This window comes from Ranitomeya variabilis, chromosome 6, assembly GCF_051348905.1.
Source record: "Ranitomeya variabilis isolate aRanVar5 chromosome 6, aRanVar5.hap1, whole genome shotgun sequence".
NCBI classification, from domain to species: domain Eukaryota; kingdom Metazoa; phylum Chordata; class Amphibia; order Anura; family Dendrobatidae; genus Ranitomeya; species Ranitomeya variabilis.
This window is the reverse complement of record NC_135237.1, coordinates 368824593-368841096: the sequence shown is the minus strand read 5'-3', so window position 1 is coordinate 368841096 and position 16504 is coordinate 368824593. Positions and strand designations below refer to the sequence as shown.

At 45.8% G+C, this 16504-nt stretch overlaps 1 protein-coding gene across 3 annotated transcripts in view; it reads left to right on the top strand.

Moving 5' to 3' along the window:
• Window positions 1–16504, top strand: part of LOC143782515 (glyoxylate/hydroxypyruvate reductase B-like) — a 136444-nt gene that overhangs the window by 98609 nt on the left and 21331 nt on the right. For 2 of the 3 annotated variants that reach the window (XM_077270025.1, XM_077270024.1), the window contains exons 2-4: window positions 4919–5091; window positions 5365–5750; window positions 8509–8680. In XM_077270025.1, coding sequence (XP_077126140.1) covers window positions 4919–5091; window positions 5365–5750; window positions 8509–8680 — 731 coding nt within the window. The remainder of the gene's footprint in view (window positions 1–4918; window positions 5092–5364; window positions 5751–8508; window positions 8681–16504) is intronic. The other variant, XM_077270026.1, reaches the window with a different exon arrangement.

The following is a 16504-nucleotide window of genomic DNA, read 5'->3' as shown; positions in this document are numbered from 1 at the left end:
AGAAACAATCCAATCACTCGATGAATAGGCAGCATTTTGCTTGTTTAGTATAATACACCCCATAGTCCTACATGTATTATAATGTGCACTTCAGTCCTCCATATAGTATAATACACTCCTCAGTCCTCCATACAGTATAATACACTCCTCAGTCCTCCATATAGTATTATACACACCCCATAGTCCTCCATATAGTATAATACACTCCTCATAGTCATCCATATATTAAAATACACTCCTCAGTCCTCCAAATAGTATAATACATTCCTCATAGTACTCCATATAGTATAATGCCCCGCCATTGTCATCCATGTAGTACAATTCACTTACCATAGTATAATGTACCCCATAGTTCTTCATATAGTATAATGTATTCTTCATAGTCCTTGATACAGTATAATGCAGCCCACATATAGTATAATGATGTCACCCCAGAGTATAATGCATCCACCCCACAGAATATATTGTAGCCCCCTGAGTATAATGTAACCCCCCAGAGAATATAATGCAGCCCCCTCATATAGTATAATGCAGCCCCTGCATATATAATATATGGTAGCCCCCTCATAGAGCATAATTAAGCCCCCCCATAGAATATAATGTAGACCCTCCATAGAATATAATACAGCCCCCCTTAGAATGTAATACAGCCCCCCATAGAATGTAATACAGCCCACCTTCCCATAGAATATAATACAGCCCCATAAAATATAATGTAGCCCCCAGAGAATGTAATACAGCCCCCATAGAATGTAATACAGCCCCCCCCATAGAATGTAATACAGCCCCCCCATAGAATGTGATACAGCCAGCCCCCATAGAATGTAATGCAGCCAGCCCCCATAGAATGTAATAAATCCCCCCCATAGAATGTAATACAGCCCCTCCAATAGCCCCACAATCCAGTTATCACTCATTGAAATATATAAAAAAAAAAACACCTCTTCTCGTGCCCCGCGCTGCTCCCGGCTCTGGTCTCAGCGGCTGCAGTCTGCCCGCCTGACACACAGCAGGTGCGCGATGATATGACATCATTGCGCACCTGCAGTGTCAGAGGCAGAGCGGGGAATGATGGGAGAGGGAGCGACAGCGGACGCTGTCTCCTCCATCATTGCATTCAACTGTACCGGCGTCATAGACGCCGCTATAGTTGTATACTGCGGCGCTGGGGGGGTGAGTCGGCGCTGGCGAGCGGACCACGACTGCCACCGGCCCTTCTGGCATTTGCCAGAAGTGCCCGATGGCCAGTCCGGCCCTGGGTGCAGCTAACACATCAGACTGCACTCAGATATCATACGAGTGCAGTCTGATATTACTGTGGACAGAGACAATGGAGAAATTAAGTTCTACATCTTCTTTGCACCTGTGCTGCGAGTTTTCATGCCAGAGAATTGGATCACGCTAAGTTTGAGCCGAGTGTCATTAGCGTAATCGTCCCGATTCTCTCGTGATAGGGTATATATGGCCGCGTGAGCAAGCCCTTAAGCCACTGTGTTAGTTTTTACCATCAAAGTTAAGTTTCATTCGATATTTTTATTTTTTTATGTCCAATAAGGTTTCACAAGCTTCACATATCAAATAAGCATGATCATAAGATGCAACAAGAATGGTATCCAAGTATTGTTCGATTCTATTCATTGGCCCATAGGAGTATATTGGTAGGTTACATCCATGACGTGGATCAAAATCGGATAACTTTCCATGTTTATGTACGGACCACACTGTAAAAAACATGGACTGGTGTACAGCTTGATAAACTATAATGAGTACGAGTGCGATCTGTAATAACAGAACTGACGTGTGAAAAACTGAGGTCTGAATGAGGCTGGAGGGGAGAGAGGTGTCACAGGAATTGGGGCAGGGAGATGTATGTTTTCTGTGGAATCCACGGTGCCTTGCAGCTCTGGGGTCCTGAATTCAAATCCCACCAAGGACAACATCTGCAAGGAGTTTGTATGTTCTCTCCGTGTTTGTGTGGGTTTCCTCCAGGTACTCTGGTTTCCTCCCACACTCCAAAGATATACTGATAGGGAATCTAGGTTGTGAGCCCCAATGGGGACAGTGATGATGTCTGTAAAGTGCTGTGGAATTAAGTAAAATAAATAATACATTCCTGGCTGGAATCATGCCGACAGCCTCTGATTAAAGCTGCCCGTGGTTTGAGCAGCAAGAATCTGATGACCGTTTCCTTTTATAGTGCCTAGAAAAAGTCTGAGATTTAATGTGCCAGATTTTTCTAATTGTGCACGATTTTTGGCTGAGAATATTGGGGTCTGTATGGCCACACATGGGGACAGTCCGGCCCCCGCTATGCTATACAGTCTTAATGCACAGGACTCCACATTGGGGCTCGTTCATAAATTGGACATGTGCTGTCTGATTTAAATGGGTTATCACACTGACCTTAGTAGTCAGTAGGGCTGTTCAGATGACCGATTATTTTTACAGTCCGAATCTCAGTATGCACAGCTATGGTCGGATATACGGACCAGACTAGTGCCTGTCCATAGCAAGCGGCCGATACTCCGGCGAGCACGCGGAGCTGCAGTCACGTACCTGACTGGCCTTAGGTTTTTGCCTGGTCACCTGAACTGGGGCATACACTGATATGAGAGTATGTTACACAATTGCCCAGAACTATTAACTATTGCACTGAGTGAAGTGACCCTTGCACGGAGGTCTTGTGACTGCCGTTTCAGCAGCAAGGACATAGACCTACACTCTCCGGGTACGGTACATTCATTTCTCTTATTCTATCTTGGGGAGGATAAATGTCAGATGCCATGTTGTATTATACAGTATTGGGGGCACAGGGATGCCACATTTACTTATATAAGCAGTATACCAATGAAGATGGGTTTTATCTGTAGTATGAGACATATTTATTGAAAAGATAAGGAAATGAGCATAGGACTTCATTCAGACATCTGAGATTTTTCTTGTATGCAAACATCTGTGATTTCACCAGTTTTTTTGGATCAGATTTTCATTAATGATTCAGTTTTTATCATCAGTTTCATTAGTGATTTCCTCATATGCTCAATTTAAAAAAATAAATACAATTTTCTCATACCCATTACAATGTTGTACGTCTTGTGCACTGATGCCATCTCTGTGCTGTCGGCGTTTTTCACAGACCCGTAGACTTGTAGGGCTGATCTTGATCTGTGCCTTGAATCATGAATAGTCATGGAGAGATGATCGGCCCCATAGCCTATAATAGGTACGTGTTCTATCTGTGCAAAATGCTAATCACACACCCGTATGTGAAAACAGATATCTGAAGGATGCCTTAAATCACCACGCCAGTGTTTTTCTATTGCAGCCCTGTGGTGGTGCTGCTATCTAAGTTTCCTGCTTTTAGTCTTATACTTACCCACCACCATCTTCTTCCGTTATCGGCGCCGCTCTGGTCGGGCTCCTGCAGTTTGTGACCTGCCGGATCGCTCCAGTGTTTGCTGTCCTGAAGTTACAACTCCTTGTAGATCTATAAAAGCTAGAATGAAGCTCTCATATACTTAACATTGAGAGGTGGTGACTAGTGATGAGCATGCTCTGGTGCTCTGACAAAGTCACTGGTAAAGTACTGGATGGGAGATATGTATCAGTGAGGTTGTTAGCTTCAGTGATATGAACCTAGGGAAATTGGTCCAGCACACTGAGAGAGGTTAATTGACCATTTTATGGGCTAGGTTTTTAAGTGAACAGCTGAAGAGCAGGTGGGAGGCTGTTCAGTGTATCTCCTCCCCAGGATAGGGTTTAATAGTCAGCTTTGAGTCATTTGGTGGTGGATGTGCCTGGAGTTGTGAACTCCAGAGCTGTGTGTGGAGGCTGCAGATCTCCTATATTTAAATGTCTTTGGTAAAAGGACATGGAAGCTGGACTCTAAGCCAGGTGGGCTAACCAGCACTATAGTATGGACTTGTTACTTTTTGTTTTACCTTCTGCCATACAAAAGCTGTATTTACGTTTTTATGGTGATGTGGTATATGAGGATTGCAATAAACCTGGTGTACTTTAAATACAAACAGTTCCTGTATCTACCTCTAGGTGCAGCCAAGTGAGCCGATCTACTACAGGTGCTAACCGACTGTCTTCGGTGTGCTCAAATAATATGTTCAAGTCCCCGCAGCTGTAGGTCTCGTGGCTGGTAAGACAGCCACAACACTGCAGCGATTGCCTAATAAACAGACAATCCCTGCATGTGTTGTGGCTGTCGAACAGCCGCGAGACATGCAGCCACGGGGACTCAAACATATTTTTCGAGCAGGCCAAAGACACTCGGTTAGCACAAGAGCATGCTCGGATAACACCTTATCTGAGCATGTTCGCTCATCACTATTTGTGACCTTTACCTCTGACTTCCGGTCAGTCAGAAGTTGTGGTCACAAGATGGCGTCGCAGAACCGGAGCGGCGCCGGAAAGAGCTTAAGACGGTGGCTGGTAAGTGTATCACTAGGGTCAGGGAACTTTGATTAGTAGTACCCCTGCACCGCTGAAATGAAAAGCACTGGAGTGGTGCTTCGAAATGATAAATGGTGACGTTAGCTAATATTATTATTTGGATAAGTAAATATGTGGGATTACGTTTAATAGGGAGACGGTGGAAAGCGAGCAGGAAGACATGTAAAAGGCTATGTTCACACGCTAGATTTTTGCAGATTTTCGTGCGTAAAACCACTGCGTATTACAGTACTGCCAAACTGAATGAGATTTTAGTTTTTCACTTACACAAATGAACAGACATTTTTTTAGTATATATTCACAAGTCAAAACTCCGCCACGTGTCCACTCATCAAGACTGTAGAAAAAAATTGCCGGCTTGATGAATCAGGGTGATAATTTTTGGGTTCTGATTATGAGCAGTTGTAATAACCATATTTCATCTGTGATTCAGTGTTTTATTCTTGTGCAACAGCTCACCAGATTGCACTGTCCCCTCAGCACCGATCGATTCCACGCTAACTGGGTAGGGGGAGATATAACTGGGATGACACTTGGAATTGTTGGAATGGGCAGGATTGGATACAAGATTGCTCAGCGAGCTAAAGCATTTGAGATGAAGATTTTGTATCATAATAGAAACCGCAGGTAAATCATAACTACACATTTTTCACAGCAGTTTCCTGCCAAGAGGGTGTTTTTAGTACTGAAAGAAATGCTAGAAAAACGCAGCGTTTGGATATACCCTTAAAATAAAGTTCAAGTTCAAGTAATAACCATTGTGCCTAACTAGGAAGAGTGATTAATAAGTAGCTCCAGTCCATCAATTAATAATTAATGCTTTTCAAATAAGACACGGTTAACAAACATCCCACCAAACATAGAAACCACCAGAAACTATTTTGTTTTTCCTCCTTTCAGAATGACTGAAAGCAAAGAGCTGCCTGGCGCATTAGTGGAGGAGATCGGAGGACCTAATGGAGTGATGGAAGAGCATCTGGACTTTCTGAAGGAGCGCTTTACTTTAATAACCTTGAAAGAGTTAAAAGAAAATAAGGAAGAGTTAGCTGAAAAGATCGTATGCATCTTTAATTGGGGAAACAAACCGGATGTTGACAGCCAGCTCCTGAGATGTCTACCTCGGCTCAAAGTGGTGGCAAGCGCTGGAGCTGGAGTTGACCACTTGGATATCAAGATGATTTCAAGCTTTGGCGTAAAAGTGGCCAATACACCGCATGCGGTCACCAATTGTACAGCAGACTTGGCAATGACATTGCTACTGGTAGCAGCCAGGAATTTTATGGAGGGTAATGTAAATGAAACCTTTATGATCTGCAATAACTGCACACACATGGTAGTGGATTCCCTTCCTACAGCTTCATTTTAGCAGATGTGTAAGGTTACATTGCCCAGTAATTCCTATATGCAGCTGCAGGAACAGTTGTCTATGCAATAATAATAATACATTTACATATTTTTTATCTAAAGATTTTTTTTCACTAATTGTTAGGAAATACAAAATATCTATATTTCCTATATTCCACTGTTGGTCAGCAGAGCGAGCTAAACCTGGTAAAGGCAAGCAACCTGTTATGTATCCTCTGAAAATGTGGTCTGGGTCCCTGCTGGCCACGTGAAGCCTCCCCCACTCCCGTGGCTGTGTGCAATAAGAGGGGCCATCGCCGATCAGCACTAATTTGTTGAGGCCTGCGCAATGGAAAAATTCTACAACTTCTTTACGATGCAGTGACTAACAGCCCCCTAATATTTTCATGGGTTAGACTCTAGGTTATTCACCAGTTCGGTGTACCCTAATTCACTATTATGGAGCTTTTGAGGTTGTTCCCAGTTTTGATGCTGAGCTGCCACTCCACTTCTGCTGTGACCTGTACATAGGATAGGGCTTCTTCATCAGAATAGGGTCACCTGGTATCCTGCTGTCCTCTGCTCTGTGTGTATGTTGTGCAGTGACATGCCTGGCCCATGTATGAAAGAAAATATACCGTAAAATTAACCCCCAAACCCATCAATTACTATTAATCAGTGTTTAAAAGGAATCTGTCATTATTAAAATGCAGTGGAAGCTGAGAGTAGAATGCTATAAAGTAAGATGAGGTGGTGGGAAAAGATTCTCGTCTTCTATTAATTTCAATCTGGTCTTATATGGCGCATAGGAGTCCAGTGGGTGGTCCTACCCAGTGATTGACGACATTCTTTATAGGACTCACACACAGAAAAAGCTGTCAATCAGTGCGTAAGACCACCAGCTAGGCTTCTAAGCCCACAATGAGTATGAAATGTGTAGCGCTAATGCCGACGCACCTGCATGGTTTCCCTTCTCTCTCCATGCAGGGATGCCGACATACCACTGCTGCCATGTGCTCACCTCCCTGTCTGTCAGCACATCTGCCCGCGTCCTGCTGTCTGTGCACGCAGCACAGACTTCCCGGAGGTGCTCCTAGTGCGTGTACCCTCACCTGCTCTTAAAGGGGCAGCACACGTAGTTTAAAAATTCCCCCAGGCAATAGCTGGAAGGCATCTGGTATAAAAAGCACCCTCCCCATGGAGAGGTGCCTCAGCAACCCCTATAGTTCCCTGAGTAGTGTGCAACTGTATCTTGACAGGTCCCTTGTCCTATTATCCCATGTAGTGAGCGTTAACGTGAACTCCTGGTCCTTGTGTGGCCAGGCCCTGAATCTGAACCACAGGTCCTTATGTGGCCAGGTCCTACACCTGAACCCCTGCTTCTTGTGTGGCCAGGGCCTCAACCTGAGCCCCAGGTATTTGTGTGGCCAGGGCCCTGAACCCAAAACCGGTATCCAGCAGTACTTGAACCCTGAGAAGTCATACTGGCAGTACCTGAACCCTAAGAATCCAGATTTACCTGATAACCCATTAAGATTAGCCAATTATCGACAATTGAGTGTTCTTGGGATGCTCCTTCGTGACTATGAACCAGTCTAAACAGGCTGGCAATCACCCAATGGACTACACTAGAGAAACCTCGCTTGTCATATGCAATGATTTTTAAGCAGCTTACAAATCATCCTTACTGATAGCCCACTGCCACATGTAAACAGGAGATGTGCAGTCGATAACATGATTTCTATGCACGCAGAATAATCGCATTAACTATCGTCCTGTGCACATAGAATGTTCATCAGCCTAAGCAGGAGAGTAAATGACCGCCAATACGCAGTGAATGAATGGACTAGGTCGGCCGTCTAATGGTGCCCATAGACTACAAATTTGGTAGCAGTTTCTTCTAACCCTATCATAAGCATGCAAGCTCAGCCATACTTGAATTTGTTATCAGTGGTAAGAGGAACGAAAGCCGCCATCAGACTCCTTTCTCAGCAGCTTATTCTGTAGCTAAAAGCATTGGGCAGTTGTAACCTTACTTAGTGATTTTACCGCCTCTGCTTGGCATCAGGCAAGAATCAGAAAGCCCCGTAAACATTAGTCAGCCGGTCTAATCTCATCCAAATGACATCTACTGCATTTGGCCAACTTGTTTCCGAAAATTGCCCCGCACTGGTCGAATAAAAGACCCTATGGTGGAATAAACACCATGACTGAGGAGGTTATTAGCACTGCCGTAGTTTGTGCTAATATGTATTCATCATTTTACTATTTGAATCTCAGTTACTAACCCTTAGTCTTGATTTTCTGTATGGTCCTCGGAATTTCACTCTTTTGTCCCAATGTGATTATTTTGGAAATAGAGGCCCTGATTCATCAAAGCCATTTTGCCAGAATTCTGGCATAAATTGCTTTGAAAAGTCTTCCAATTTTGTGACTTTTGGGGATTTTCCGTCACTTCTTCCCAGCGCCACAAAAATGGACTAGAGTAAGAGTGTATGGTAATGCGCATAGAGGCACGTGGCACTGATCAGATGCTCCTGATTCATTAGGCGTGTCTAACTCCGCCAAGTGTCCACTCATCAAGACTGTAGAAATAATTGCCGGCTTGATGAATCAGGGTGATAATTTTTGTTTCTGATTATGAGCAGTTGTAATAACCATATTTAATCTGTGATTCATTGTTTTATTCTTGTGCAACAGCTCACCAGATTGCACTGTCCCCCAGCACCGATCGATTCCACGCTAACTGGGTAGGGGGAGATATAACTGGGATGACACTTGGAATTGTTGGAATGGGCAGGATTGGATACAAGATTGCTCAGCGAGCTAAAGCATTTGAGATGAAGATTTTGTATCATAATAGAAACCGCAGGTAAATCATAAATACACATTTTTATTACGCACAGGGGAGATTGCACCACACAGGGAGCCCATGGCAGACAGAGTCCTGATCTCTCCGATCTCTGTTTGATATGGGTTCTATGAACTTTTACAAGACACTGAAGATTTCTGGCTCTCAGTGAAGGTGACTAAACTAATCCGGCCTTCTGTAATGTCATTTGTTGCCATGAGTTAAAAAGAGAAACATTACATTCTATTTGTACAACTTTTTCATTTTTGGTTAATCTCTCTGCCCAAAATTCACATATTTTCCCATAATCACAATTTATCACCTATCCACTCTCTAGGTGGTAATCGGTATGTCTCTGCTCTCTTGGGGTCCGACTCTTGAACCCCCACCATTCATTAAAGGGGTTTTCCCCATGAACAAAATTCATTTTAATCAACAGATCTTGGAATAATAATAATTTCCACAATTGAATGTGTAAAAAAATGTTCCTGTGCTGAGAAAATCTTATAAATGTGCCCCTGCTGTGTACTGTGTAATGCCTGTGTCTGACCGTACAGGAACATGGTCTGATCATTCCACAGCTCCTGGGCGGGGAGGACACAATAGAGAATATACAGACATTACAGCACGGGATGGCAGCTGATTCTTTTGGGGAGCTAAAACATTTTTCTTCCTGTTTTTAAACAATGTTTTGCTTCCAAGAATCGTCTGGGATCCCCTGCTGTAATGTCTGTATACTCTCTTTGCTTCCTCCCCTGCCCAGGAGCTGACCATGCGATCAGACCATGTTCCTGCACGGTCAGACACGGCCATTACACAGTACGCAGCAGGAGCACATTTATAAGATTATCTCAGCACAGGAATATTTAAGTTAAACACATCCAATTGTGGAACTTATTATTATTCCAAGATCTATTGATTAAAATAAACTTTTTGCTTGTGGGAAAACCCCTTGTGGTAGAGTGTCTCACTTGGCTGGACACAGAGGTATAACTGGAGCACTGTCTCTTTAAGAAAAGGTTTGATTTATTGTAGCAGCATAAACCAAGCTGGGAAAGTAAACACAGCCCTCTAGGCAAAACAAACAAAAAAAAAACAAAACAGTCCTTTTCCTAGCGGTATCAGCCCGCTCACAGGCAGCAATGTTCACAGTTCAGATTGAGCACAAACCTTCCTGAAGTGTTCTCTCTCCAAGCACATGCTGAACACTGGAAGCTCTGGCAGTCAGCCAATTAAGCTCAGAGCATGTGACTCCTCCATCATGTGATTGATCACGTGATCGCGACATCACACAGGTCCTGTCAAGACACTGCAGGTGGTGATATGGTGGACCCCCTCGCACCTGCTCTATGGAGTTCCACTAAAACCAGCCCATAACATGACTCTCATGTAAACCTCTCAACACGTAGTGTGCTGGAGGAAACTACTCTGGTTTCACATCACTGATGCTATCATGCACAGTGACACGTATTTCCCCTCCATCGCTTCACCAGTGATTCTGTCACACCCTTTAATACTTGGGTCCAATAAAGGGTCACTGTGAAGTGAACCTTAGCTCCTGACATGTCTGCTTTATTAAATGAAGAGGAAAAACAAACTTCATAAACTCTTTGTCCTCATGTGCACCATAGTGCGGACCAGACGCATGTTATTTTTTTAACATTTTTGAATACATTTTGATATTTTATTACAAAGGAGCTGGAACATCAACTTTGTTTTTCCTCTTCACACATCTACGTCTCATCAGGTCGGAGTTCTGTGCACATTCCAACTATCTGTGAGGCCTGTTTCACACGTCAGTGGCTCCGGTATGGGTGGTGACAGTTTTCTCACGTACCGGAGACACTGACACACGTAGACACATTAAAATCAATGTGTCTCTGCAGATGTCAGTGATTTTTCGCGGACCATGTGTCCGTGTGCAAAACATGGAGACATGTCAGTGTTCGTGGGAGCGCACGGATCACACGGACCCATTAAAGTCAATGGGACCGTGTAAACACGTACCGCACACGGATGCTGACCGTGTGCCATCCTTGTGCTGTCCGTGTGCGTTTTTCCTGTCATAGGGTTAAAATTGTAAAAATTGTTGCAATACACGGACACTGACACACGTACAGCACACGGACCTTAAAAACGTACTCACGGACATCACACGGATCCCACACAGATAGTCTACGTGAGCACACGGACACGGATAACTCCGGTACCGTTTTCTCCGGTACCGGAATTATCTGGACGTGTGAGACTGGCCTGAGCTGGCTTTTTCTTTCTCTTTTTCTCTTTCACGTGATCAGGGGTCATCGGTGCTTCGGCATAACAACCAGAGGTCTCCTTGAGACCTCTATGGTTGTTGATGCCAGATTGTTGTGAGCGCCACCCTGTGGTCGGCGCTCACAACAATGCTGTAATTCTACTACATAGAGGCGATCTGAGCATCGCCTCTATGTAGCAGAGCCAATAAAGTTGTGCCAGCTTCTAGCCTCCCATGGAGGCTATTGAAGCATGGCAAAAGTATGAAAAAAATATAAAAGTTCAAATCACCCCCCTTTCGCCCCATTCAAAATAAAACAATTAAAAAAAAATCAAGCCTACACATATTTGGTATCGCCACGTTCAGAATCGCCCGATCTATAAAAAAAGGATCAACCTGATCGCTAAACGGCGTAGCGACAAAAAAAATTCAAAACGCCAGAATTACGTTTTTCCAGGATGTCCCTCCTGACAGCACCACCAGGAGGTTGTTCTTATCCTTGATAGGGACAGGAACACAGAAGATGTTAAATAGCCCCTCCCCACCACCACCCTTCAGTATTTTTCCTGTCCCTATCAGGGACAGACACAGGAGAGGAGCGCTGCAAAGATTAAAGGTACCTGGTGCCGAAAGGTATCAGGGTCCGGTTGAGCAGGACACTCCCGGGAGCAGCCATATCCGTCCTTAGGGGGTTCTGGGCTGGTGGAGTTCCAGTGGACGGTGAACTCCACAGCATCGCTGATACCGACGGAGGTCCTTAAGTGTTTCGGTTGAGCTGTATGCTCCCGGGAGCTGCCACATCCCTCCACAGGGGGCTCTGGGCTGCGGCTGTTGCTGCAATGTCCCAGGCTGCCAATGCCTCAGGTTGGGACTTCCGGGTCAGGAGGCACGCCGGTGACGAGTTCCGAGGGCGTGGCCGGAGAGGCAGAGTTACCAGCCAGCGTCTCCTGGACTTCCGGCATGCCACGTCATCAGGAGGCGCACTGGTGACGACATCCGGGAGCGTGACCGGGGTCCCGGGTCTGGCCGGGGATCACGACTTTTGGTGCTCCAGATTGGTCAGGACCTGGGGGCGTGTCTTGGGGATTCCCAGGGCATCATGGCGCCGGGTGGAGGTGACTCCAGGCTGGTCGGCGTGCGTTCCAGGTGGCGCATGCGCAGTACAGCTGAGTACCTGCCACACCAAGATCGATAGCAGCTGAGCTCAGAAGGAGGACGAATCAGATGTCTTGAAGCTGGGTAAGACTGACTACTTAGGCTACTTTCACACATCAGGTTTTTGCAGTCAGGCACAATCCGTCGAATGTTGGAAAAACCGGGTCCATCGCAGATTGTAAAAAACTGATGCGATGGATCCGACTACCATATCCAGATAATTGAATTAAAAAAATTGGAGCATGCACAGTTTAAATAAACGGAATCCAGCACCTTTCGGCTCCCATAGGCTTCCATTCTAGCAAAAAGCTTTTTTGCCGGAGCCAAAAAATTTACTATGTACGTTTTTTCCAGAAACGGCAGATTTGCCAGATCCAGCAAAAACCGTACGAAACGCAAGGTCATCCGGCGCTAATACAAGTCTATGGGAAAACGGATCCGGCAGCAACATTCACTGGATCCGGTTTTTTGAAAATTAGCCGGATTGAGCCTGACTGCGAAAACCTGATGTGTGAAAGTAGCCTTAATGACAGGCAACTGACAGCACACCTGACTTAGTAAGATGGAGAGTACTAACCATCCTGACGTCCTGTCTTTAGAGCTGTCCACGGACCATGTGAGTAAATGTAACAGGCGTCACTTAGCTGGGCTTTAGATCCAATAGCTACAGGGCCTTCTTTCTACATTATCTTTTAGGACAAGGACATCCCTAAATGGTCCACTGCAACTACCAAAAAGAAGGCTAGCAGATGTCCGTTATGTACTGCCAGACCCCCAGAGGGTCACTTCAAGAAGCTATGTGAAGCATGTATCGCTAAACTGCTTAAGGACGAACAGACCTCCTTACTGACCAATATAAGGACCATCATCAGGGATGAGATTCAGGCTACTGTTTCAGCATTAGTGCCACCCCAATCCCCTTATGCTAAGAGGCCCAGATGGGATATGGATCCAAGTTCAGAGGAAGGAGAGATATCGGGGTATTCTGATCTGGACTCTGGTGAGGGCGAGAGTACTTCAGTACTGCTTCCGGAGGAACGGAAAAGATATCTATTTTCGTCCGAGAACACTGACATGTTCCTGAAGGCTGTTAGGAGTACCATGAAGGTAGGTAGAGGACTCCACGGAACCATTGTCAATTCAAGATTAAATGTTCGGCGGCCTGAGAGCTCATAGGAATAGAGTGTTTCCAGTTAATAACCACATAACGGCAATGATACTGGAAGAATGGGAAGACGTGGGAAAGAAGCTAGTAGTCCCAAGGGATTTCAGGTACCGCCTTCCCTTCAATCTGGAAGAAACTAAGGTATGGGAGTCCGTACCAAAGATCGATATTCCTGTTGCTAGAGTTTCTAAAAAAAAAACAGCCATCTTTTTCCATGACTCATCTGGTCTAAAAGATCCGATGGACAAGAGATCGGAGGACCTCCTTAAGAAAGCTTGGGAGTCATCGGCAGCCATCATGAAGACAAACATAGTGGCCACCTCAGTAACAAAGATCTATGAGTCTTTGGGTAGATGAGCTAGAAAGCCACATTAACCCCTTCCCGACCCATGACGCCTATGCGGCGTCATGGAATGATCGCATCCCTGCAGATCGGGTGAAAGGGTTAATTCCTATTTTACCCGATCTGCAGGGAGAGGGGGAGTTGTACTTCAGCCTAGGGGGGGTGGCTTTGCCCCCACGTGGCTACGATCGCTCTGATTGGCTGTTGAAAGTGCAACAGCCAATCAGAGCAATTTGCAATATTTCACCTATGAAAATGGTGAAATATTGCAATCCAGCCATGGCCGATGCTGCAATAGCATCTGCCATGGCTGGAAATCATGTACTGGCCCCCCCCCACCGCCCCCGATCTCCTCCCCAGTCCTCCGTTCTGTCAGGTACCCCCCTCCGTCCCCCTGTTCGCTCCCCCGTGCTCCTGTCCGCTCCCCCGTGCTCCTGTCCGCTCCCCCCGTCCTCCGATCCCCCCCCCTGTGCTCCGATCCACCCCACCACCACCCCCTCATACTTACCGATCCTCCCGAAGTCGGTCCGTCTTCTCCCTGGGCGCCGCCATCTTCCAAGATGGCGGGCGCATGCTCAGTACGCCCGCCGAATCTGCAGGCTGGCAGATTTGTTACAGGTACATTTTGATCGCTGTGGTAGGTTCTACCACAGCGATCAAAATAAAAAAATAATAAATAAACCCCCCCCCCTTTATCACCCCCATAGGTAGGGACAATAATAAAATAAAGAAAATATTTTTTTTTCTTTTTCCACTAGGGTTAGGGTTAGAACTAGGGGTAGGGTTAGGGGTAGGGTTAGGGTTACGGGTAGGGTTAGGGTTAGGGGTAGGGTTATGGCATGTGCACACAGAGCGGATCGGCCGCGGATCCGCAGCGGATCGGCAGCGGATCGGCAGCGGATCGGCCGCGGATCCGCAGCGGATCCGCAGCGGATTGGCAGCGGATTGGCCGCGGATCCGCAGCGGATTGGCCGCTGCGAATTCGAAGCAGTTTTCCATCAGGTTTACAGTACCATGTACACCTAAGGAAAACCAAATCTGCTGTGCCCATGGTGCGGAAAATTCCGTGCAGAAACGCTGCATTGTATTTTCCGCAGCATGTCAATTCTTTGTGCGGATTCCGCAGCGTTTTACACCTGTTCCTCAATAGGAATCCGCAGGTGATATCCGCACAAAAAAACACTGGAAATCTGCTGTAAATCCGCAGGCAAAACGCAGTGCCTTTTACCTGCAGATTTTTCAAAAATCGTGCGGAAAAATCTCACACGAATCCGCAACGTGGGCACATAGCCTTAGGGTTAGGGTTGGAATTAGAGTTAGGGTTGGAATTAGGGCTAGGGTTGGAAATAGGGTTAAGAATAGGCTTGTGGTTAGGGTTACGGATAGGGTTAGGGGTGTGTTGGGGTTACAGTTGTGGTTAGGGTTGGGATTAGGGTTACGGTTGGGATTAGGGTTAGGATTAGGGTTGGAATTAGGGTTACGGTTGTGTTGCGGTTAGGGTTGTGGTTAGGGGTGTGTTGGGGTTAGGGTTGTGATTAGGGTTATGGCTACAGTTGGGATTAGGATTAGGGGTGTGTTGGGGTTAGTGTTGAAGTTAGAATTGAGGGGTTTCCACTGTTTAGGCACATCAGGGGTCTCCAAACGCAACATGGCGCCACCATTGATTCCAGCCAATCTTGCGTTCAAAAAGTCAAATGGTGCTCCCGCCCTTCCAAGCCCCGACGTGCGCCCAAACAGTGGTTTAACCCCACATTTGGGGTACCAGCGTACTCAGGACAAACTGGGCAACAACTGTTGGGGTCCAATTTCTCCTGTTACCCTTGCAAAAATAAAAAATTACTTGCTAAAACATAATTTTTGAGGAAAGAACAATTATTTTTTATTTTCACGGCTCTGCGTTATAAACTTCTGTGAAGCACTTGGGGGTTGAAAGTGCTCACCACACATCTAGATAAGTTCCTTCGGGGGTCTAGTTTCCAAAATGGGGTCACTTGTGGGGTGTTTCTACTGTTTAGGCACATCAGGGGCTCTGCAAATGCAATGTGACGCCCGCAGACCATTCCATCAAAGTCTGCATTTCAAATGTCACTACTTCCCTTCCGAGCCCTGACACACGTGTGCCCAAACAGTGGTTTACCCCCACATATGGGGTATCAGCGTACTCACAACAAACTGGGCAACAAATATTGGGGTCCAAATTCTCCTGTTACCCTTGTGAAAATAAAAAATTGCTTGCTAAAACATCTTTTTTGAGGAAAGAAAAATGATTTTTTATTTTCACGGCTCTGCGTTGTAAACTTCTGTGAAGCACTTGGGGGTTGAACGTGCTCACCACACATCTAGATTAGTTCCTTGGGAGGTCTAGTTTCCAAAATGGGGTCACTTGTGCGGGAGCTCCAATGTTTAGGCACACAGGGGCTCTCCAAACGCGACATGGTGTCCGCTAATGATTGGAGCTAATTTTCCATTCAAAAAGCCAAATGGCGTGCCTTCCCTTCCGAGCCCTGCCGTGCGCCCAAACAGTGGTTTACCCCCACATATGGGGTATCATCGTACTCAGGACAAACTGGACAACAACATTTGGGGTCCAATTTCTCCTATTACCCTTGGGAAAATAAAAAATTCTGGGCTAAAAATCATTTTTGAGGAAAGAAAAATTATTTTTTTATTTTCACGGCTCTGCGTTATAAACTTCTGTGAAGCACCTGGGGGTTATAAGTGCTCACTATGCATCTAGATAAGTTCCTTGGGGGGTCTAGTTTCCAAAATGGGGTCACTTGTAGGGGAGCTCCAATGTTTAGGCACACAGGGGCTCTCCAAACGCGACATGGTGTCCGCTAATGATTGGAGCTAATTTTCCATTAAAAAAGTCAAATGGCACGCCTCCCCTTCCGAGCCTTGCCGTGCACCCAAACAGTGGTTTACCCC